The sequence below is a fragment of the Budorcas taxicolor genome, chromosome 19, assembly GCF_023091745.1.
Source record: "Budorcas taxicolor isolate Tak-1 chromosome 19, Takin1.1, whole genome shotgun sequence".
NCBI classification, from domain to species: Eukaryota; Metazoa; Chordata; class Mammalia; order Artiodactyla; family Bovidae; genus Budorcas; species Budorcas taxicolor.
The window spans coordinates 25279078-25302327 of record NC_068928.1 but is presented as its reverse complement, the minus strand read 5'-3'; the positions used below and the strand labels follow the sequence as shown (position 1 = coordinate 25302327).

At 56.6% G+C, this 23250-nt stretch overlaps 2 protein-coding genes and 1 non-coding gene across 3 annotated transcripts in view; 1 reads left to right on the top strand and 2 right to left on the bottom strand.

Annotated features, from left to right (window-relative positions):
• Positions 1-1980: 1980 nt before the first annotated feature.
• On the top strand, positions 1981-4918 carry PIMREG (PICALM interacting mitotic regulator). The gene is made up of 4 exons (XM_052658804.1): positions 1981-2274; positions 3380-3675; positions 4169-4264; positions 4885-4918. The coding sequence occupies exons 1-4, from the start codon at positions 1981-1983 to the stop codon at positions 4916-4918; spliced, it is 720 nt and encodes a 239-aa protein (XP_052514764.1).
• Positions 4919-10019: 5101 nt separating this feature from the next.
• The window catches only part of PITPNM3 (PITPNM family member 3), a 90840-nt gene continuing 77609 nt past the window's right edge, over positions 10020-23250 (bottom strand). Inside the window, exons 13-22 of the mRNA XM_052657884.1 lie at positions 23004-23174; positions 21040-21231; positions 20338-20486; positions 18291-18407; positions 15457-15573; positions 15006-15154; positions 14573-14722; positions 12498-12681; positions 11957-12085; positions 10020-10322 (exon numbers count right to left, since the gene is read on the bottom strand). Coding sequence (XP_052513844.1) covers positions 10020-10322; positions 11957-12085; positions 12498-12681; positions 14573-14722; positions 15006-15154; positions 15457-15573; positions 18291-18407; positions 20338-20486; positions 21040-21231; positions 23004-23174 — 1661 coding nt within the window. The remainder of the gene's footprint in view (positions 10323-11956; positions 12086-12497; positions 12682-14572; positions 14723-15005; positions 15155-15456; positions 15574-18290; positions 18408-20337; positions 20487-21039; positions 21232-23003; positions 23175-23250) is intronic.
• On the bottom strand, positions 21490-21562 carry TRNAK-UUU (transfer RNA lysine (anticodon UUU)). Its single transcript has one exon. It is a non-coding gene; the product is annotated as a tRNA-Lys (tRNA).

The window sequence follows — 23250 nt, the reverse complement described above, 5'->3', positions numbered from 1 at the left end:
GACAGAGTTTGAATCCTTGCTGCATACAAGCCGGAAAATTGAGGTCCCTCCCCACCTCCATTTTCTCATCTAGTCCTAGGCTGCAGCGAGGGGCTCTTGAGTCCCTCCTATAAAGTACTTGGAAATTAGTACCTGGTGCATAGTGCATGCATGCGTGTGCTCAGCTGTGTCCAACTCTGTGCTGTGCTTAGCCGCTCCGTCGTGTCCCATAGACTTGCGACCCCATAGACTATAGCCTGCGAGGCTCTTCTGTCCATGGGATTCTCCAGGTAAGAACACTGGAGTGCGTTGCCATTCCCTTCTCCAGGGGATCTTCCCAACCCAGAGATCGAACCCATGTCTCCCTCCTCTCCTGCATTGACAGGCAGATTCTTTAATCACTGCACCACGGCCAGGTGCCTAGTAAGTGACTCGTCTGAATCGGTCTCCTCCCATGGGGAGAGTCCCTTTATCAGGGTGTGGAGGAGATGACCCAGAGGTGAAGAACAGAGTTAATGACTGATCTTCAAGGGACCCATAAGTTGAACCTCGGGAATGGTGGGGGGGGGGGGGGGGGGGGCGGGGGGGTGTGCATGGGAGGAGGGGAGGTTCCAGGTGAGCAGGGCGGTGAGGAAACGGAGTAGGGAGTACTCTGAGGGGGGAGGGGAGGGGGCTTTCTAAATGGTGAATTTTTTAGCTTGGATGCTAAAGGGAAGGCGGGAGGCACTCAGCTGGATAGAGGGGATGGTCAATGGGACAGGGTTAGGGGTCGTACTTGGAGTGGGGGTAGGGGGCTGGGGGATGCACTCAATCTGTCCCCTCTCCCAAGATGGGTTTTCCTGGGGATCCGTGCGGGTGGCAAGTTTGGGGAACTGAAGGGCAGTCTCAGGAAGGCAGAGGGTCACGAGGGAAGTTTGAAACAAAGTTTCCACAGCAACCCAAGGCTCCGAGTTCCCAGCCCAGGCTCTTTCTGACAAAACCACTGAGACCTTCAGGCAGGATGGGAGGGACCCTTAGGAGCCGGGGACCCCGCCTCGCCCCGCCCAGTCAGGCCAGCCAGAACCCTTTATAAGTTGAGGATGGGGTCCAGTGGCCCGAGACCGAGAGTCAGTAGGTGGCGCCGGGGCTGAGCCGGCGCGGTCTACGGATTCTGCAGGAAACTCGGGTGGGACCCGTAGATACAAAGGGTCCTCTACGCCCGGCTCCCTGCCCAGCGGGCCTCCAGAGGATGAATGGGGATGGCTGGGCCAATCCGAGAGCAGGATTCACAACTTCTGGCGCAGGGGCCAATCGGATCCCTGGCGTGGCCGCGAGGCGGGGACAGAGCCAATCAGCTGTGAGGACAGGACCAGGGGGGCGGATCCGCGCGGTGTTTCAAATCGACTGGACGGGCGAGGAGCAGCTATGCTCGTCGTCTGGTCAGCCTCGGGAGCTGTTGGGTGAGTGCGGGCCGGGGCGTGGTGGGTTTCTGTTCAGAAGGGACGGGAGCAGGTGGGGTGGGGGACCCCTAGTTAGGACGGGCACGGCATGTGGGGCTTCTGGGTATAGCCGGATGGACATCGGGGTGTCTGGTCAGCCCACCTCCGCGCATTGGGTCAGGGCGAGCTCGTGAAAGAGTCCCTAGCCCAGCCTTGGGCCAAGTGCTGAGGCTCAGCGACGGCCGGCGGGTCCTGACTGCCTCCCTCCCAGCCTGAGGCAGATAACGGAAAGTAGCCTGGGATGAAAAGACAGTTGATTCAGACACTCACAGCAAGGGACGCCTTGCTGGCCGGCCTTGTCCAGACTCTGCCCTCTCCCGGGCCTCACTGACCTCACTTCTAGGAAGAATTCCTCCCCACGGTTGACAAGCGCCCCACCCCATGGGCCCCAGGACGGGAATCTCTTCCTCTGGTACCCGGTGTCTCACTGGATCCTGGGAGTGGGATGGGGGATACCCTGCTGATCTCCCATTGATCTCCTCCCCAGGGTCTGTGGGAACAGAACAGACTCTTGAACAGTCAGATGGCTTCTCGGTGGCCAGCTGTGGGGGCTTCCCTGCGTCGGAGGTCTCTCCAGAACCAGGAGCGGTTGGAGGAGAGCGAGGCCCTGCAGCCTGTAGCCAGCCACCTGGACACCTCCAGCGGGGCCCTGGGCTCCCTGCGCAGACAGTTCCAGAGGCGGCTGCCCCTGAGAGCAGTCAGCCTCAACCTCGGGGTGGGCCCCTCCTGGAAACGCCTGGAAACCCCAGAGCCAGGGCAGCAGGGCCTCCAGGCTGCAGCTCGCTCAGCTAAGAGCACCTTGGGTGCCATGTCCCAGGTAATGCCAACCATGTCCAAGTATGGATGTAGGGCTTCCTTGATGCTGAAAAATGGCTGCCCCCAAAGATCTCCCAAGAATATAGACTCTGTGAAGACAAGGTCCTTGATTTATTAGTGTCCCCAGCTCTCCAAACAATTCCTGGTACACAGTAGTGTGTGCATGCTAAGTCGCTTCAGTCATGTCTGACTCTTTGTTACCCTGTGGACTGTAGGAGCCAGGCTTCTCTGACCATGGGATTCTCTAGGCAAGAATACCGGAGTGGGTTGCCATGCCCTCCTCCAGGGGACCTTCCCAATCCAGGGATCCAGCCCATGTCTCGTATCTCTTCTGCATTGGCAGGCGGTTTCTTTACCACTAGCGCCATCTGGGAAGCCCATGGCACCCAGTAGATGCCCAACAAATGGCTGAATGAGTGAATGAAAACAGGGCTGTGGAGGAAACAGAACATCATGAGACAAGATGAAAGAGCTATACGGTGATAGGAAGTTGCTAATTAGCAAAGGGCTAATGGTGGGGGAACACCAAAAACAAGCTTAGTCAGTGAAGGTGACTGGAGGAGGTGACTCCGTGGAATTCGCCCAGGAAAGGGGAGGTATGAGGAGGTATGAGGAGTGTACAAGACAGGTGAAATAGTCCAGACCCAGGGTTAAAGGAGAGCAAGATGCTGAAGAGAACTGGCAGGAACTTAGTCTGGGTCTGGCTGGAGGACAGAGAGCAAGGCAGGGCGTGAGAAGGTAGGGCATGTGCCAAACATGTTTAGAATTATTTCACTGTCTCCTGGGGGTACGTGTGGTCTCCCCCAGGCCTCCCCTTTGAGTCTGGGTCAATCTGTCCAGAAAGAGGGTTTGGATTTAGACCAATGCAGGCTCCATGAGCCAGAGAGGTTATGCTGCCGCCCATGCATTTATCCCTGGGGGCCTGAGCTGGGTCCCTGCTATGGACCTGTGGCCTCATGGACTCATCTGCATCCCTCACCCTGAGCCTAAAGGCTTCCTGGGTCTGTAGGACCAGCTGGTGGGCCGAGGGGTTGGGGGATGCCCTGAGAAATCGGGTAGCTCACTCCCGGCTTGTCCACGCTGACTTTTCCATGCACCGGTCACAGAGGATCCAGGAGTCCTGCCAAAGTGGCACCAAGTGGCTGGTGGAAACCCAGGTGAAAGCCAGGAGGAGGAAGAGAGGGGCCCAGAAGGGCAGTAGCCCCCCAGCTCACAGCCTAAGCCAGAGGAGCACCTGGCTATCTGTGGCCGCCCCTGCCCACTCAACCCTGGACCCCCGGGAGAAAGAGTACCACCGCCCGTCTGTCCAGATGGGCCCCCATGCCCACCCTTGGCAACGGTCCAGAAGGGAGGCTGCCTTCCGGAGCCCCTACTCCTCGGCAGAGCCCCTCTGCTCCCCTAGGTAAGTGGGGTAGTGCCTGCCCCTCAAATGCTAACTGGGCCCTGGGGGCTACTGAGCACCTTCAGGACACCCTGAGCTGAGCCACATCCATGGTCTGGCTCAGCTCTGCGCCCCACTATGGGGGACCTGGGGAGATCCTTTTGGGCCTGAGTTTCCCCACCTGCCAAAGGAAGAGGCGAGCTTAACTCTAAGAGTATCACAGTCACCCAAGCTCCACCAAAAGTTTTTGAAGCCACCTGGCGGGGTCGGGGGGTGGAGGCTCACCTGTCTGCAGGATCATCTATCCTTGACAATGGCCTCCAGCTGTTCTCTGCCATCTGCTCCGAGCCTCTCTGACGACACTTCCTAGAATGGGGGTCTGGGGTGATCAGTTCCCAGCCCACACTGGTCATCTCTGGGGCCTGTTCACCAGGTCCCAGTGCTGGGTTAGAATAGGCTCCTGCCACAGGTTTCCAGCTAGTGACTGATATGCACGGCGTTTCCTTCTGTCCAGTGAGTCCGACAGTGACCTGGAGCCCGTGGGGGCAGGAATCCGGCATCTCCAAAAGGTGTCCCAAGAGCTAGATGAGGCCATCGTAGCGGAGGACAGGTGAGCCAGCTTACCGTGCTTCGAAGGACGTGGCCAGGAGAGTCCCCTATGAGCCAGGCCACTTTTTCAGGCAGGTCTCTTGTTCAGACTCTGCTGTGTGAGTCTAACCATCTTTCTCCCTCTCTGAGCCTCTGCAACATGCCTTGGTCTCCTCCTTGATCAAATACTTAGGTTGGGGTGGTAGTTAAGGACACACCTGGATGGATGTGGCCCCCTGGGCCTTGGGCCCCAAAATGTGTCCGTCACATGTGACCGGGTACCTGGTTCCTGAAAGGTCCACCTTTCTTCCACCACTCACTCTCCCTGGTTCCTCTCCACCGTGCCCACGCTGGAACTGGAGAGAGCCGCGTGGCTGCTGTGAAATGCCTGGCCTGTCTGCTTAGGACCCTGTCCTGGAGCAGCACCTGGGCCTGGAGCTGCCCTAACTGAGGTCATACGTACGTGGCTGTGATAGGCTCTGAGGCGGGGCCCCGCTGGCGCTGACTACATGCCAAGTGGGGCATGGACCCACCACACTGCCAGTTCTGGTCTTGTCTAGCCTGGGTGGGGAGGGTCCCTCAGAGCCTGCAGCACGCAGGACAGATCAGCAGCACCCGTCCCCACTGCTCTCCCATCTCTAGTGGCGACATGACTGTTTCTCTCATCCGAGACTGAGGACAGCGCCCTTCAGGTAATGCCCTCCTTCCAAGCCTCTTTCTCAGAGCTTTCCTCTCCCTCGCCCTCCTCCTCCTTCTCCTCTTCTTCCATGAGCTCGTAGGCTTATCTGGAACTGAGTCTTTGCTGGAAAACGATGTAGAGTTGATGGGCCCCACAGAGCAAAAGCATGCAAATCCTCGGGAGCCAGGACTGTGGCTAACCTCACTGAGCCCATCACTGATGGAGCACACATGGGGCACCCCCAACGGGCACAACCACTTTCCAGAACCTCATTTGGAGGTGGGGGGGCAGTCTCTGGTGTTTCCACTTCCCCTGGGGTGTGAAGGAGCTCTGTCTTGCAGGAAGCAAGCCATAGCTGACCACCATGCCCTCACACTCAGGATCCACACCTCCTGGGAGTTCCTGGGGGACCCAGGAGCTGGCGATGCCCCTGAGCTGCCACAAACAAGGACCTGACTCACAAAGCCCCAGGTGGGGACTACTTGGGGTCCTCTGCTTTCCTGCTTCAGCCACCTCCCAGCCTGCCAGGGACCACCTGCCACAGCCTGCAAGTGACTCAAGGAGATCTCGGAGGGGTGGGGGGAACCATTCATTCTACTTCAATTTGGGGCTGAGGAACTCAACCCACGTATGAGCCTTACAGTTGCTTCGTTTGTAACATGAAGTGCAGATGGCAGGTAATATTTGAGAGCTTGAGCTACGTATCCAGGAGTGGGGTCTACAAAGAGTCGGACCATATTATCACCAGGGCTCTTGAGAACCCAGATTCAGCCCTACTTCCCACACAAGAACCCCAGAAGGAGGGGTGGGAGAGGTTTCCAGGCCCCAAGATCCTGGGTCCACAGGGACCTATTCTCATTCTCAGCACAGGGCACTGTGGGCATAGAGGGCACACACTATTCAGTAGTGATTTCTGCCCTTTGTAAATTATTTAAGAAATCTGCTTTGTCATTTTATTAGAAAGAAGCCAGTGTGTGACTTTCCTGGATAACACCGGTATTTCATAATAAAGACTCTTTCTGTAGCTGGCATCTGTTAGTTGTCCTTGCTACCCCCACACCGCTCTGGGCAATAGGTTCTGGGACCTGACCCATCACCCACCCCAACTCTGAGCCAGCCTGCCCCCAGATCAGGGGGAACATGAGCAATGGGAAAGGTCTCTCGGCTTAGTTCAGAGCAAAGTACGTTTTAAAGGCAAATAAGGTTTTTATTTAAGTGACAACATTTGAGAGTTAAAAACCAGCTCACATCAAAATCAAGACCAGTTGTAAAAATCTTTTTAACTTCATAGTGCTGTTTTTGTCTTGTTAGAAATCTCATATTTTACATTTTCTTTTCTAACGGATTTTGTACAAGGCAGCCATGAGAAATAGAAGAAACCTTTTTCACCACAGAACCATCCACCACAAATAATACTGCGAGTTACACACTTAGGAACAGTCAGACAGACAAGATCAGACGGGCTGCCATCACCGAGTAAACAAACAGAAAAGGACAGCGGGGTCCGAGGGTAGGAGTCCCCACCAGCCAGCTGCCCTACTGTCCCACCCCTCCTTGATGTCACCTGCCTCTCCTGCTGTGCATGAGGGTGGGGGACAAACTCTTGATTTTTTTTTTCCCCAATCACCCTGTTGGTTTCTCAGCCAGGAGTCAAGGACCCCGGCCATGCCTCGCTGCTTAGACTGAACCCTACTTGGGATTTTTAAGAAAGTTCCCCCATGCCCGGGGTCGGGGGAAGGGGAGGGGATGTTTCTTTTGGCTAAGCCAAAAGAGAATAGGTTTCCAGAGCACTTCGCACCCCAACCCCCCCCCCCCGGGGATTCGGCAGGAAGGTTGGTCATTTAAGGCGGGGTCAAGTTGAGGCTCTGCAGGCAAAGCACCCCTCCCGGGCGGAGCTGCACCTGGGCTGGGTGGGTGAGTGTCCCTGCAAAACCGGCACCACCTCGGGACCCATTTCCACATGCCTCGGGGTCCAGCTTCCATTGAAACATTGGCGCCATGTTTTGTCTGCAGGGCACTTCCAGGGCGTGGGTCTGGGCTCCAAAGTGGTAAAAGTACAGTTTAAAAACCATGAGATCCAGCCTCCCCTCTTCCCTAGAGCCCACCTCCAGTAATGTCTGGAATACTGGGATTCAAAATTGTTTATTTTCTGTGGCCCAGCACCCAGACTGGAGGGCCATTTATCCAAATGCATGAAAGAGTCCGACTTTTCTTTTTTTTCTCCAATGTATCTGTTGCGGAGCCTAAGAGAGGAGTTGAGATCTTTAGCAAAATGCCATGAGGCTGGAAGAGCAGGCCCTGGCTACAGATGCACCCTGAACCCCAACAGGGCAAAGGTAGCGGAAGGCAGCAGGCAGGCCGTCTATCGGGATAGCCCCCCGGACTAGGAAGAACAAACATGCCACGCAAGAAACAAGGAGCTTTGGTCAGGCGGGAAGATCTGTTTCCCAGCCCCTGGGAGCAGGCACACCAGGAGCTGGAAGGATTCTCTAGAAAACAGCCAGACTGGGGGTCACAGAACTACTCTGGGAGAGGCAGCGGCAACCCCTCCAGAGAACACAAGTTGGTTCTTTGTTTTTCTCCAACTCAACTGGATGGACAAAAATCAAACAAACCACTAGCAGAGAAAGTGCATGTTGGTTACAGAGTTGCCATAAAAGCAGTACTGAAACGAGTCTGATCACGATACAGAACCCCACGTACACACATTTACACACACCAACTGCAGCTCCCAAAACACTGTGTTCAGAACACCTCATTGTACACCTTCCATATCAAGGTGCAAGTCATCAGAGCCCCAGACCGGAGCTCTGGAAAGGAAGGGGTGTGGGCCCTCTGCTGGGGCTCACATCCCAGCTCTGACCCCCACAACCACAGAACCCTGCTCCCCTACACTCCAAATTCTTCAGGGTCCCAGCCTCTCTTGCTCCCAGGCTGGGGTTCTCAGAAAAAAAGGGGTAGAGGTACTCTAGCTGGGGAAGAAGTGTCTCACACTAATTATTTCATCACTTGAGAGTAATACATCAGTGGCTTTTGCAAAAAGAAGATGGAGTTCAGAGAAGCAGACTATGTCTGCCTGAGTTTAATTCAGGGTCTATTTTGGAAAGGAGGGGAGAGATTGGCTTTGGGGTGACTATGCCATAGGAGCTGGTGCCCAATGGAGACCCAAGAAGGATGAAATGTTAAAGGAGGGATGGGCCCGTCGTTAACCACCAGAAGGCAGGACCAGAGAAGAACCTGGGGGATGTCACCCTTCCCTGACAGACTTGCCAGCAGCTCTGGGTTTGGGTGCAGATGCAGCGCTGGAAGTGGAGCTGGAGAAGACACAGTTCTCATAGAGCAGGGGTGGGAGCTGGGAGCCCGGCCCCCTCCAGCCCCAGAGGGGCGTCGAGTGTGCCGCGTGATTCACAACAGCAGGGCCAGTTGCCCCCACCAGCAGCCGCCACTGGGGAGGACCCTGGCCACATGGGAGCTGCGAGAGGTAGACAGCAGAAGCAACACTGAGCCAAACAGGTGCCTGCTGGGTATACAGACGTCTGGGCCCTGGGGCAGCCCAGCCCCTGACACAGAGCCCGGCTGAGAAAGCTGGAGTAGCCTAGCCCGGAAGGACTCAGAGGCGGCCCAGAGAGCACCCCACACGGGCAGGCGTGGGTCTGGGCCAGGAAGCAGGAGAAGTGCAGGAGACCAATGCCCTGGCCAGGGGCTCAGCAGCAGGAAGGCCTGGGCAGAATTTGAGGGAACCCCAGGAGAGCCAAGCCCTGCCAACCTCAAGGGACGACCCAAGAGGAGGTTATAGGCATCAAACCAAGCTGAGTGGCCGGGGGAAGGGCAGAGAACACAACAGTTTGAGCCAAAATTACATGAACCACCGGAGCTCTGGGACCTCAGCTGTCCGCCTTCCAGGAGCCAAAGGGAGAAATCACTCTGAGCCGAGCTGGGGAGCAAAAGCCAGGCCAGGGCCTGCTGGGAGATGTCTCTGTTCCTGGGACGCCAGGTTTGGGCATCAGCGCAAAGCAAACATCTCCATGGAACAGGGACCCCCCTTCCCAGCAACCCCCGCAGAGGGGCTTCCTTGGAAGTGGTGGGGCAATGGGCCCCCAGAGCCCCTCTCTCAGTCTGCGGGGAGGGTATAGATCACCGGGCACTCTGAAGGGCTCTTAGGCCTGAAAAGCCACAGAGGGCAGAAGTGCAGGACAGCCTAGGAGTCAAAAACGCCCCATGATCTCAGCTGGGGAGACCCCTCCGATTTCAGAAGGAAGGCAGGGCCCAGCGAGGGCAAGCAACAGGCTCAAGGGTTCCCAGCCAGCCCAGCTAGGCCAGAGCCCAGGGCCGCAGCCTCACAGCGGAGGGCACCAGGACAGGACTCCGGGAAGAGGCAGGACTGTCCTCCAGGGCCCCGGGAGAAAGGCGAGGATACGGAGGACAAGAAAGGGGGGACAATAGACAGCGGCAGGAGGACAGACCGTCAGCACCAGACCCCGCCCCCAACCGTGTGTGGACAGACAACTCCAACACAGGATGAACCTACCGGACATCCTCTCACTCCCAGAAAGTGGCCACCTGGCCACAGGCGAGCCAGGCCCAGGATGGTGACCTGGGACATTGCCAGAGGGCGGGCACAAATGCCGCTTGCGCCCCCCTCCCCTCACCCCAGCGGGCAACCAAGAAGCTGCACTTGCCAGCGGCTGTTGGTCCCTGATTGGGGGGCGCCTCCCTTTAGGGCCTGCCAACCATCACTGAGGAAGCCTCAGGAGCTCAGAGAGATGGTCGACTTTGTCAAACACTTGGGCTCCAGGCAAGCCTGCCCCCGGGGGTTACACAGACATCCACCCAGACTGGGGCTTGCCTTGCAGGCGTAGGGGAGCAGCAGCGACTGCATTGAGACCCCTGGATCTCACCCCTTTGCCGCCCAGGGAGCCTCCCCGCCAAGGCCAGGCAGGGTCCCTCCCGCCTCGCTGGTTGGACACTTTGCTGGACAGACACGGGAGGGAAAAAGCAGGAAACAGCCTGTGTCTGCCGGGGACAAGGCAGCCCCTCCCGTCCCCGCAGGCAGCCCTGGTGGGCCCCCCGCCCCCTGCTCTGCTGCACCGCCCGGCCCTCAGGGCACCGACTCGAACTTGGGGGGCCCACGCGCCCAGCTGAGCGCGGGCAGGGGCCGCTCGTGGTCCTTGTCGGACTCGGGCTGGCTCTGGGCCCGCTCGGGCTTGGGGTTGGCGGGCGGGTCGGGCTGCTGAACCGACATGGTCCGGCGCAGGTGGTTGCGCTTCCGCAGGAACTCGGGCTGCGCGTGGAGGCCGAAGCTGCCCTTGCGTAGGATCATGCGCGAGCTGTTCTTTTTGGGGCGCGAGCGGTGGCCGGCCTCCAGCGCTGCCAAGTGCGCCGCGTAGCCCTCGCTCAGGAACTGCAGAGAGGACAGGAGTCAGGTCAGCCGGGGCGGGCGGTCTCCTCCCCCCGCCCCCACCAGCCCCAACATCGTCCCTTCCCTGGAGCATCCAGCTTCTCCCCGACCCAGGTTGCTCATTACTCTTCGAGGCTCCCTGCCTGGCTTGGCACAACTAAGTGCTTCGGTCTGACCCAAGGGTCACACCTGGGATTTCCTGGGTTCCTGAAGCTCTCTCATCCTTGTCAGTTTCACTAAGGTCCCCCAAAGGTAAGTCTCTTCCCTCCTCCAGCTTCTATCCCAGGGAACTTCATTGATGTTTTCCTGGGCCTGCAGAACCTTGCTACTCAAAGTGTGGGCCGTGGACCACCAGCATCAGCAGGAGCTGGACCCTTGACAGGCAGACTGTCAGGCCCCACCCCAGGCCTAGGAATCTGAATCTGCATTTAAACAAGCTCCCTCAGTCATCTGTGTGCAGGTTAGAGTTAAGAAGCCCTGCTCCAATGGTCCCCACTCTGAGGTCCCACCATCTCTGCCCTTCTTTCTGCCTGATGCTCACTCTCAAGCACCTCCACTCAACATGGTGCAAAGAGATCATTATCACCTTCCCATCGATCACCTGCTTCTCAATCCCAGTAATGGTACTACCTGCCTGGTTGCCCAGGGCTTCCCAGGTGGCGCTAGTGGTAAAGAACCTGCCTGCCAGTGCAGGAGATGTAAGAGACGGGGGTTCGATCCCTGGGTTGGGAAGATTCCCCTGGAGCAGGGCATAGCAACCCACTCCAGTATTCTTGCCTGGAGAATCCCATGAACAGAGGAGCCTGGCGGGCTACAGTCCATGGGGTTGCAAAGAGTCGGACACGACTGAAGCAACTTGGCACACGCGCACCTGGTCACCCAGGTCAGAAACCAAGGGCCATCCTTGACGTTCCGTTTCTCCCATCCTGAGACTCTGATCCCTTCGTTACCAAATCCAACCCATCCTGCTTTAGAAGTGCCTCTCAACCCATAGGCCTTCACTGCCCTGCTGCCACCCTGCCGTTGCTTCCCTCCCCTCTCCCCTTCCTCTGATGCGCCCTCCAACCACAGCCTGAGGGATCTCTCTGAATCATGAACCCGCTCCAGAACCATTGAGTCCCAGCTTTGGCAAGACACATAGGCCTTCCGCCATGCACCGCTCCAAGCCCTGCTCCGGCTCCCTCCTGCATCACCCTCAGCCAAGTCAGTTCCCAGAATTTACACTTGCTCTGCCACCTCCTGACCCTTCCTTTTGCTGTTGCCTCTGTCATAAAGGCTCTTCCAAGCTCAGGCCCTTCACGGACAACTCCTTCCAACTTTCAAAAAATCAGCCTTGTCCCTGAGTCAGGCTTGGCTGCTCCTCTTTAGGGCCCACAGTCCTCTGCGCTCCTCTGTCATTCATTATGGCTGTTGCCGCACTGCACTGGCATTGTCGGCCAGTCTCTCCATCTCCCCGTCTGGACTAGATGACGTGCCATCCGAGTCCACCTGCACCCCACACAGGCACCCAGTTGTGTGTGTTGAATGAATGAATGAGCGAATGAAGAACAAACAGATGGCGGACTGAACAAACAACGGAATAAACCACCTTCTCCCCTCTCTGCTTTTACTGGCCCCACACCCCCACTTCCACCCACCTGGCACTGGGTTTGGTACTTCTTGGTGGGCCGGCCCACAATGAAGATCTGGGAGGGCGGCAGGCCCAGCACGCTGTAGACGGAGATGTCCTTCGTGGAGCCGTAGGCTGCGCTGATTTTGATGAAACACTGAAACACAGGGCAGCTGATGGGGGCGGGGCCAGCGCATCCGCCACGAAGGATTCCCAGATGTCCCCCCGGGGAGCACTGGTGGGGGACCCTTTTTCTGCACGCAGACAGACTCCAGGTCACGGGTCCACCTTGCCTCAGGGGCCACCCCCTGCAGTGGCCTCCCCTTCCTAAACCTCACCGTTCTCATCCATCAGTGGAGACGGAGGAGATACACACCTCGCTGGGCAGTAAAAGGACCGATGAGATGCACATGAATGTGCTTTGCCAACTGGGCATCCACTTGGACAATCAGAGCATGTAGGGTAAAGGAGGGGCTCCCCCCAGCTTGAGGGTGGAGGCGGGGCCGAGGAGGAGGGCGGCGAGGACTCACCCCTCCCCGGTGGAAGCCCCTCCCCTGCCGGACGCTCACCTCCTGCATCAGGTTGCGCAGGAAAATGGCCTTCTGCCGCAGCGGGTCGTGCACCAGCCCGTCGGAGAAGAAGATCATGCCCTGTGGGAAGTTGTGCTGAGACAGCCACGACACCACCCGCTGCTTCTGCATGTCCGGCCGCCCGGTGATGTAGAGGATCATGTATCCCAGGTCCTGCCAGTGCCTGGCGAGAGGATATTGCAGGGTCCAGCCCCCACCCCGTGCAAGCCACCCACTGTCCAGCAGCCCACACCCCCTGCTTTCCCCCCTACCCGCAAGAAGCTGGAGGAGCTGTTCCAGGGCATGGTAGGGAAAAACAAGGGGGACCCAGAAATTCACACCCCGAGTTGACCCCTGTGAGCCCTAGCCATCCCCCCCAGATGGCCACAAGTGCCAACCGCATGCCCACAGCCCAGCTGGTCCCCCTACCCCTGCCCTCTCTGCTTGGGTCCCCTCCTCCCTGATGCCACTGTCATCACTCAAGTGTCTGGAGCCAGAGACAAGCCACTTGGATGTCTCCCTTTCCCTCCATCTCCCCGCCAGTCAACAAGCCTTTGATTCTACCAGGCAGCATCTTCACTCCACCCTCTCACGTTAACTCCACTCCTAAGCCTCAGCTCAGGAGTTCTGGTCCCCAAGAACTCCCAGGACCGCTATCGGTACACTTTTGGCATGCTGATGATTCTGAGTCCTGGAGGACAGTTTCTTGTGCCCATGATTTATTTTCTTCCACTGGACCATGAGTTTCCTCCAACTAGGAGCTCTTTCTGCATCAGTACCAGAGCATAGAGCCTGGCCCAGAACCAGCCTCAGAAGCCTGGAGGGAGGCAGACAGGAAGGGAGGAATTCAAGTGGTACCTCTCTTGTTTTTCTCTTGGCAAAATCCTTCCGCACCTCTCTCTGCAGTTCAGCAGCCCTGGGAGGTTGTTTCCAGCCACACTTCCCACCCTGTCCTGAACTGGCCTCCAACACCCAACGGCCATGAGCTTATCCCTACACATGATCTGTTCTTCTCTGTCCTTCTCACCTTCTCAGCCTATCAAACTCAGTCCTGTATTTTCTTCCTTTTGCCTTTCTCTTTGTGTTCATCTTTGTACAGTGGCATGGATTGAAATATATAGGCACCTGTCATTCAAGGGCTGACTCAAATGCCACCTCTCCCAGGAAGCCTGCTCTGCTTTCTCCAATCAGCTATAAAAAGTCCAGTCTCTTGATTGGCACTGTGTGTAAGCTAGACTCGAAAGAAGGGCCCCCCAGTGAGCCACGTGTCCCAGTAGTCACACCTTTATGTGCTCCCTTCCTCTTCGAAACTGGGCTGATCCTGGGATTAGCTTGGAACTAATAGGACAAGTGTAGTGGAAAAGACTCTGAATCCCAAGGCTGGGTACTAAGAAGGCTTGTAGCTTCCAGCTGGGTATCTGGGAACCATAGAAGGCCAGTTACCAGCAGGGAAGCCCGTCACCAGGTACCAAGTCTGGCTAGTCTGAGACCACCCAGGCTGGCCACCTGGAGCAGCCACACGAAGAGAGAAAAAGAAAGACCCCAGCCAAGGAACAAGATACATCACCCATCTTGAACATCTTGAACATCCAGCCCTGAGATGACCCCCAGCCCAGACCACAATCTGACTGCCATTTCTGGAGAGGCCCCCTCTGAGGACCTCCCAGCAGAAACCAATCAATCCACGGAATGATGTCAAAGAATAATAAACTACTACCATAAGTCACTAAAAATGGAGCCATTTGCTCCATGGCGATTGGTAATCAGCACATAACAATTTTATCCTGATTGAGATCTGAATGCAAACGACCCGTCCTGATTCACTGCACAGAATGCTCTGACCGTGTTAGGATAAACGGAGAGAGGGAGGCAGGGAGGAACAGAAGGCTGGAAGGTGGTGGAGGTTCTCAAGAACCCTCAGTAAATTACTCCTGCAGGTGAAGCTAGGACTCCTGGCTCCCAGCCCAGAGACTAGTGGAATTCCTAGAGGAAACTAGAAAAACACAGCCCACCTCCCGCACAGCCACTGGTTCCTTCCCCAGAGGATACGTCCCCTGCAGGAAGGAAGCACTCACCGGACAACGTCCACTGCCCCCGGCCGGACCTTGGGGTCGCTTCCCATGATGGACACGCTGGCCGCAAAGGAGCCGTCGATGCTGAAGACCACACACTCCATGCCCCGGGGCAGCACTGTGAGGTAGCTCATCGCGCAGGTCTGGTCGCCCCTGAAAGGTGCCCACCTGGGGGTTAGCTGTACACTCAGGGTCAGGTGTCAGCCTGAGGCCAACATCAGCCCTTGGCCAGGGTCAGAGCTCAATCGGGGCCAGGATGAGAGAGAAGCCGGGTGGCACCTCCTGATGCTAAAGCTGTGACCACATCCATTTTCCTCTCTCCCAGCAGACAGGGATGGGGCCCAAGACAGCATCCCCAGGACCCCATCTTCTGGACAGACCTGAAAGGGCCGTGGAATTGGGTGAAACCACTGTGAGAATGTCCCCTAGGTCTGACCTGACGACCATCTTCACGGGGTAGACGCCAACCCCCAGGCGCCGGGGCCGTGGCACGCTGTACGTGATGCGCCCACTGCTGTTGGTGATCTCTGTGTCCAGGTGCACCCAGCGGCCGGAGGACGGCTCTGCCATCACCAGGATGTCCACCTGCAGGAGGCGAGGCGGCCAGGGGACTCGCTGAAAGCCGGGGAGGGGGCTGGACTTGGGAGCTCTCTGCCAAGACCGCAGGGCTCAGGGTCCCTGCTTGATGCTAGTTCCTGGCTCCCACCATCCCTTCTCTTTCCACTGCAGCCACACCGGCTTCTCCAAAGCACCCAGTCCACCCCTCGCTGCCACTCGCCCTCCCTGACCTGGGTGAGCATCTCCCACCTCGTGCAGCCAGCCCCTCCCCGCAGCCCTCGGCGCAGGTGCCGTCTGGCACCCAGGAAGGGAGGGCCCAACTTCTGTACCTTCTCGCCGGTCAGGGCCACCATGTCGAGGGGCCCATACATGAACCTCCCCACCAGGACCTGGGGGCCATCTTCGGCAGCAATCACGTCATTGGCCCGGTGGTTGGCAGTGACATTCTGGAAGGACAGAAACCAGCTCAACTTCTGCAAGGGGACTTGACCTTGCTTTTTATTTGCATTGTCCTCAGGATGGGTTGGAGGGATGGTCCCCTGTGAAATCTTGCCTTTCTTCCTTATTAACCCCATTAAAGTTTCCAAGACATGTGGAACAGGGGTTCTGCAACAGGGGTTCTGTGGGGACAGAACCCCTGAAGAAAACAGACCCTTAAAACTTCACATCATCTCCAAGGAGTGCGGCTGCTGCTGCTAAGTCGCTTCAGTCATGTCCGACTCTGTGCGACCACATAGACGGCAGCCCACCAGGCTCCCCCGTCCCTGGGATTGTCCAGGCAAGAACACTGGAGTGGGTTGCCATCTCCTTCTCTAGACTCCCACAAATGAGCATCCTCTGCTCTTAACACTCCCCATAGCCTGGAGGTAACAGCCAGTCCTCGGAGCCTGGCATCCTTCTAGAAGGCCAGGCTGGAAACTTCGGGTCACCGTCGCTTCTTCCTTCCACATCACGGCTCATATCCAGCAGCCATTTACCATCCGTCTTCGCTTAGTGGGTGATTTAAATGTGAAGAGTAGAGAGAACAGTGTCGGAAGCCTCGTGTGGCTGGAAACCAGTCACAGCCCTTCTGGCTCCCTTCTTCCTTTGCAGGATCCTCCACCCCACCCCTGCCCCACTCCAGATTATTCTGGAGCAATTCTGGACATCACATCATTTGTTTGTAACTATATCCCAGCATCCCCATCCTTCTTCATGTCTGGTTTCAATTCATTCCGCAGCTCCCAGCCATGACCACCTACCACTCCACCCTTCAAGACCCCAGACCGCTGAAGTTTTACAAAACTGCCTACATCAGTGTTTCTGCCCACACCCCAGGTACCTCTCACGTGGACTCTGCTAGTAGCATCTTAAAGGAGCCCCTTATTCAAAACACAGCCCCCACGGCAGATTCATTGTCTTTACAAAGCACAGAACTTCTAAGCTCCTGGCTCCAAATCCTGAGCCTGGCATCAGAACTTTGCTGGGAAACCGTTTCAGTCCCCTCTCGCACTGCTGCCCTTTGAAGCCCAGCTGGTTCTTTCAGGTCAGGCTCTGCAGAGAGGCCTCAGGGCCTTGGCTCACATTGATTCCCCATCCCCCCACCCCTTGACTCTCCACAGCATCCCTGGTCTTCTGTCTCCACATTCCAGCCCATCTGCTATGACCTGACTCAACTTCGTCCTCTCTAAGAAGCACTCAGGGACTCCCCAGACAGTCGGGGACTCTCCAGCAGGTGTCTCTGCTGCTGCTGCTAAGTCGCTTCATGTGTCCGACCCTTCACAACACGAAGTCATGGACTGCAGCCTACCAGGCACCTCCATCCATGGGATTTTCCAGGCAAGAGTACTGGAGTGGGCTGCCATTGCCTTGTCCGGACACAGTCTCTACCTTATCGCAATTCCCACAATATTTTAATTCAATAGTTCAACAAATATCTGTGGGTACCTCATCCCCGCTGGTCCCTGGGCTGGGCTCTGGGTATGTAGAGAGGAACCAGTCATGGACCCTGACCTGGAGACACTTAGTCAGGTGAGGAATGCAGGCCCCCTAACAAGAATTCTGATGACAGAAGATTCCATTCATGGAAATAAACACATGGAAAGATCCCATAAAACGAAATTAAGTACTGACACAAGCCACAACGTGAATGAACCTTGAAAACATTACGCTCAGTGAAAGTAGCCAGACATAAAGGACCACATATTGTATGATTGCATTACGTGAAATGTCCAGAATAAATAAACCTATAGACACAGAAAGTAGATTACTGGTTGCTCAGGGTTAGGGGTGGGAGTAAGGGGCTGCGGAGGGGGACAGTGGCTAAAGGGTAAGGGGTTTCTTTGGGAGGTGATGAAAATGTTCTAAAATTAACTGTGATAATAGTTGCACACAGTTGTGAATATACTAAGACACATTGAATTGCATACTTTAAGTGGGTGAATTGTGTAAAGTGTGGTTATAGTTCAATAAAAATGTTCACAAAAAAAGAGCTGATTTATGGATCACCTTCTACCATTTAAGACTATTCTTGGGGTTCATGTCTGAGATTCCCACAAGACTATAAGTGCCCACCATAGCAGTGGCTGTGTCTGTATATTCTTGTGCCCCACTGCCTGGCAGAAGGCCAGGGACAAAGTGAATACGGATGATTGTTTGCTGAGTAAATGAATGTATGTGGACCAAACTCCTACTCATACTTTAATACCTTGCAGAGGTGACACTTCTTCAGGGAAGCCCTGCACAGCTTACCCTGACAATCCTTCTCTCCATCTTCTTCCTAATCCAGGCCTCCCTCTATGTCCTGGCAAATGCCACCCCAGGCTGTGAGCCCCATGGTTGTAGGGAGAACTCTTTCTGACTCACGTGCACATCTACAGAGGCCTGGCATACAGCTCTATATTTGGCATCTCATCTCCATCTTCAGTGCCCTGGACCTGCACCCAAGGTGCTCCTGGGGAGCCAGGCCCCAGGGAACCAGCTCCCCCATCTCCTCTGCTCCACGCCTCCACCCCACCTCTACAGAAATCCTGGGGGCCTCGTCTAAGCATGAATCCCAGCATGTATCAGCATGGAGCTCTAACCCAAGCCCTTTCTGGCCACGTGGATGCCCCATCCCCTGGGGACAGCCCCACCTCCCTGATGTCACAGCCCCAACCCATAGGCACCTCCAACAAGCGCATACCCGCAGCTTGACCTGGGTCCTCTTACGAAGCCACTTCTCGCGGGGGTTGGTGGGGCTCAGGGCCGCGGGGTCCAGACCAGCGCTCTCCTTGACGCTCACACTCTCATAGCGCATCACCTGGTCAACAGCCCAGCAGGACTCCAGGTTAGGCCATCTGGACACCCCCGCCTCCCCCCCCTGGTGTCAGGACCCTCCAGCATACAGCCAGGCCCTTCTCCAAGCCTTCCCGCCTCCCAGCCTGGGACCCTCAGGGCAGCCTTTCTGCCCACCTGTCCTGACAGCTGGGGCAGACCACTGTCTCTGAAATGCTCTGCCCTGGGAGCAGCCCCTGCTCTCGACACCCCAGCCTAGGAACCACCTGGGTCTGTACCCATTCTCTGCCTTCCCCCTGCCCCCATCATCGTGGGTGACCATTATCGAAGGCCAGCTGGAGCCCTGGTCCCAGCTCCACCCACCTGCTCAAGAACATGATGGAGCAAGCTCCCCTGTTAACCCTGCATCACTGGTTAGCCCCTCACTACTGGCTCATTCTCCTTAGCATCTAAATTATCATCCCGACTCCTTAGCATCTCATAGAGACTTTGCTGGCAGTCCACTGGTTAAGGTTCTGCACTTCCAATGTAGGGGCTGTGAGTTCGACCCCCAATCAGGGACCTAACATCCCTCATGCCACACGGCCTGATCAAAAAAAAAAAGAAAAGAAACCAAATAGTTTTTTGGTTTTTTGTTTTTTTGTTTTTTTGTTTTTTCAAAAATCTAATAAATAAATAGTCAACATGTGTTCTGGTGCCTCTTTCTAGGATCCCTCTTCAACAACCATCACATGCCCCTGATCTGCTTGACAGCAACAGATCTCAAAAGACAGCCTACACTATCGTCTCCCCCTCCTCACTGCCGCCTCTCCTCCCCCAACTCCAGGCAGGCTTCTGACCCCGTGGCTCACTGACGCTATTCCTGCCAAGGCCCCGTGACCTCCATCCTGCACAGCTCAGAGGCCCCTCCCGTCTATCCACTCTGACCCACCTCTGACCTCTAGGGGTGCCCTCCTCTATTTCTTTCAGTGGCTCCTTCTCTCTCCCCAGAGGGGCTCCACGACTCCTCCCTGAACTTCTCTATCCGCAGCGACTCTCTCAGTCTGTGATATTGTGATTTATAATAAGAAGTAAGTGTTTCGTCTTTGCCCAGCTTCAGGCACAAAGCTCCGAAAATCCTTGGAATTTCCTAAGCGAGAGGTACAAAGGTGTCTTTTGTTATGTTAGTGAGGTGAGTGGCACCACGTCTTAGGATGGGGCTGGTTGCCAGGAGAACCCATGGCCATGATTTAATCAACTGAATCTATGTAACGAAGGCTTCATAACAACCCAAAAGGATGGGGTTCAGAGAGCTTCCAGGTTGGTAAGCCGTGGAGCTCTGGGGACAGTGGTACCCTCTGAGAGGGCATGGAAAACCCAACTCCTTTCCCCATACCCTGTCCTTTGCATCTCTTCCATCTAGCTGTTCCTGAGTTAAATCTTTTATGTGCCCAGTCACTTCAGTCATGTCTGACTCTGCAGCCCCACAGACTATAGCCTGCCAGACTCCTCTGTCCATGGGACTCTCTGGGCGAGAAGAACACTGAAGTGGATTGCCATGCCCTCCTCCAAGGGATCTTCCCAACCCCAGGGATCGAACCCGCATCTCTTGTGTCTCCGCCTCCTTGGCCGTGGAGCATGCATGCAATCCAGCCCCCACCTCCCAGGCTCTCTCTCAGTCACTGGCCTCTCTGCTCCACCTATTTTACAGATGAGGACACTGAGACCCACAGGAGAACAGCGTGATGACTCCAATCTCCAAGTTGAACATGGGCACGTTCTCCTACATGGCATCTATTTAATTTTCTAGAAAGTGCCATGACATTGACCAGAAGTCATATTCCTTATGCAAACGGTTGTCTGTCCAGGTCACTTCCCCCTCCACTTGCCATGCTCCAGTGTCCAATGTGACTGGCAAGGCAAGCCCAGCCTCCTTCTCCCTGGAGGCTGGGCCCTCCCAGGCAGGGGCAGTATACCTGTCTCAGGATGAAGGCCACCACGTCCGTGGACTCCCAGTAGCTGGCGTGGAAGAGGTGGGGCAGGGCCACTGTAGGGAAGGCTGTGAGGACGTCAGGGCAGTACAGGGCGTAGTCGATGCGCTTGGAGCCCCACCACTTGGCTGTGACTGTGGATCCAAGAGGGAGATGAGGACTGAGTGCCCTGACCCAGGACCTTGACCCAGGAGGCAGTGTGTGTGGGACGCCCAGGGTGCAGATCCAGTGATGGACACGCCACTAGGGACATGAATTTGGAGCCAGAGCACTCAGCTCAAAATGAGCCCTAGGAAATGTACCAGTCTTCCCCCAGTTTCAATGACCCCCCAACCTCCTCGCCCACCCAACCAGCCTCCAGGTCACACGCTGCAAACTGATCCCCAGAAAGGGGGCCAGATCCACAGACATATAGAGTCTCACCACAGGGCTGCTGGTCAGAGGGACTCCTGTGGGGAAACTGAACGTTGGGATTAGGGCTCTGGCTGAGGTCAGAGCTCAGACCACCGTCAGCGGTCAGGACCCCTGTCCAGGTCAGAGGTCACAATTCTCTGAGATCAGAGCTCAGTCTAGATGTCCTGTTCCCCTCCTCCGCTGTCCTCAACAGCCCTGGCAGGGAACCAGTGCCCATCTGGAGGAAGCCCCTCTCCCGCGAATCCAGGTGGGGCCCAGGAGACCCTCACTCACTGCGGGAGACACCCACGGGGGCCAAGCTGTCCGAGGACTCCGAGCTCTCACTGGAGCTGCCCTGGCTGATCCTCCAGGCCCGGCGCTGGGATCTCAGGGCCTGAGGGGGTGAGGCTGGGGCATCCAGAAGCGGCGGGCTGCCCCGGGAGCTGCCCTCCAGGAAGAGGGCACTGTGGGTATGCAGGGCATCAGCTGGAGGGGGAATTTCACAGTCAAGTCCGCGTGGCGGTGGTTTAGTCGCTAAGTCGTGTCCAACTCTTGCGACTCCATGGACTGTAGCCTACCAGGCTCCTCTATCCATGGGATTCTCTAGGCATGAGTACTGGAGTGGGTTGCCATTTCCTTCTCCAGGGGATCTTCCCAGCCCAGGGATCGAACCCTGGTCTCCTGCATTGCAAACAGATTCTTTACCAACTGAGCTATGAGGGAAACCCAAAACAGAGGACAGCACGCCTGAACAGGGACTTGAACCCTGGACTCTCAGATTAAAAGTCTGATGCTCTACCAACTGAGCTATTTAGCCCCGCCTCAAGGCCAAGTGGTGGGTCTCAAATGGAGCTGCCTGGGCAGTGCCAGCCCCATGCTGGGTGGGAGCCTGGGCACCTGGGGAGGAGCCCGCACCTCTCATCCTGGGGCCTGACCAGGACCCCTTCACCAGGTACCGTTGGTTTCACATCCTCCAAGCCATGGGTTATGCAGGCACAAGTCAGGGTCCCAACCGTCACTCCAGCCCCAGCAGAGCTGCCGAGGGCGCCCCGGGGGACTGCACTCAAAGCCCCAGCTGAGGTCACAGGCGACAACCATGAGCTTTGTAGCACACTCCTCCCTGAGCCTCGGAGGACTGTGGCTGAGCCTGGACATAAATGAGCCTGGGGGCAAGGGCGCCCTCTGGGGGCAGGAGGATGCCTGACCAGAGACGTCACATTTTAGGGTGCCCTTCCCCCTGGCGACTCAGAAGGTAAAGAATCTGCCTGCAATGCGGGAGACCTGGGTTTGACCCCTGGATTGGGAAGATCCCCTGGAGAAGGGAATGGCTGCCTACTCCAGTATTCTTGCCTGGAGAATTCCATGGACAGAGGAGCCTGGCAGGCTATAGTCCACGGGGTCGCAAAGTTGGACACGACTGAGTGACTTTCATTTTTCTATCTATAGAATCCCTCTACCAATAAAAACTCCTGACAAAACAGGACTTTGGAAATTAAGTTTCCTTTGAGATGGGGCAGGAAGGGGTAAGCTGGGTTTAAATCCTGAATGAGACACATGCAGGGCAGCACACCCCACCCCACCCCTGCCCCCCAACTCCAATCTGGCCCAAATCTCTGAACAGGGACGGGCTAAACTTTCAAGGCTCTGATCTCCAAGCCCTGACTGTCCATCCCAGGCCTCCCCTTGGCCTCACCCCAATCCATGCCCAGCTCACCCCTCATGAGCCCCACAGGCCACTGGCCCTCCCCCAACCCACCTCCCTTGCTCCTGCTGTTCCTCCACCCAGAAGATCCCTCAAACCCCACCCTCTAGCTCTTCTCCACCTATACAAATGCCTTGGTTGAAGACTCCCTCTTCCAAGAAGACCACCAGGGTGACCCACTCCTTGACCTGCACTTCTAGAGTCCAGGCACTGGGAATAACCCTCAGGGTGGATCCCAGACTTGCAATCAGGTCTGACATCTCAGTATTATGCTGGCCCCAGACACAGGAGCTAATCAGGGGGCAGAGCCCAAAGATGCCTCGTGCAGAGCAGGAGCTCACACAGGTGGGCTGCTCCAAAGGCAGGTGAGTCAGCGGTCTTCCTGTCCACGCCATCCCCCACTCCCTCAAAAGTACACAGACTTTGTTCAGGTGAGTCTAGCCACTCTGACATCTGACAGCTTGGAGGGGCTGGACCAGAGAGGGTGGCCCTAGGGCACCACCTGCAGGGAGCCCAGCCTCCAGCTCAGCACACTCTGACACCCCTGAGAGCCTACCAAGGAGGAGGGGCTGTCCGTCGCCCAGTGGGAATCTCTGATAGCGGGGCACGCTGACAGGTGGCACCAGGTGGAACTTGGGCTCCAGCAGTGGTTCAAGCCGGGAGGCGGAGGGGTCTGCGCAGTGGAAGAAGCTGTAGACCTGACTGCAGGCAGGACGTACCTGGAAACCTTGGGGGGTGGGGGGAGGACACACAGGAAGCCCTTTGAACACCTGCTGCCTTGGTCCTAGGAGGCTCCCTCAACG

Excerpts from the sequence above, each read along its gene's own strand:
- PIMREG (XM_052658804.1), top strand. The coding sequence starts at position 1,981 with ATGGCTTCTCGGTGGCCAGCTGTGGGGGCTTCCCTGCGTCGGAGGTCT. Across the intron at positions 2,275-3,379 it reads CCTTGGGTGCCATGTCCCAG|AGGATCCAGGAGTCCTGCCA; the intron begins GTAATGCCAACC and ends CACCGGTCACAG. Across the intron at positions 4,265-4,884 it reads GCCATCGTAGCGGAGGACAG|TGGCGACATGACTGTTTCTC; the intron begins GTGAGCCAGCTT and ends TCCCATCTCTAG.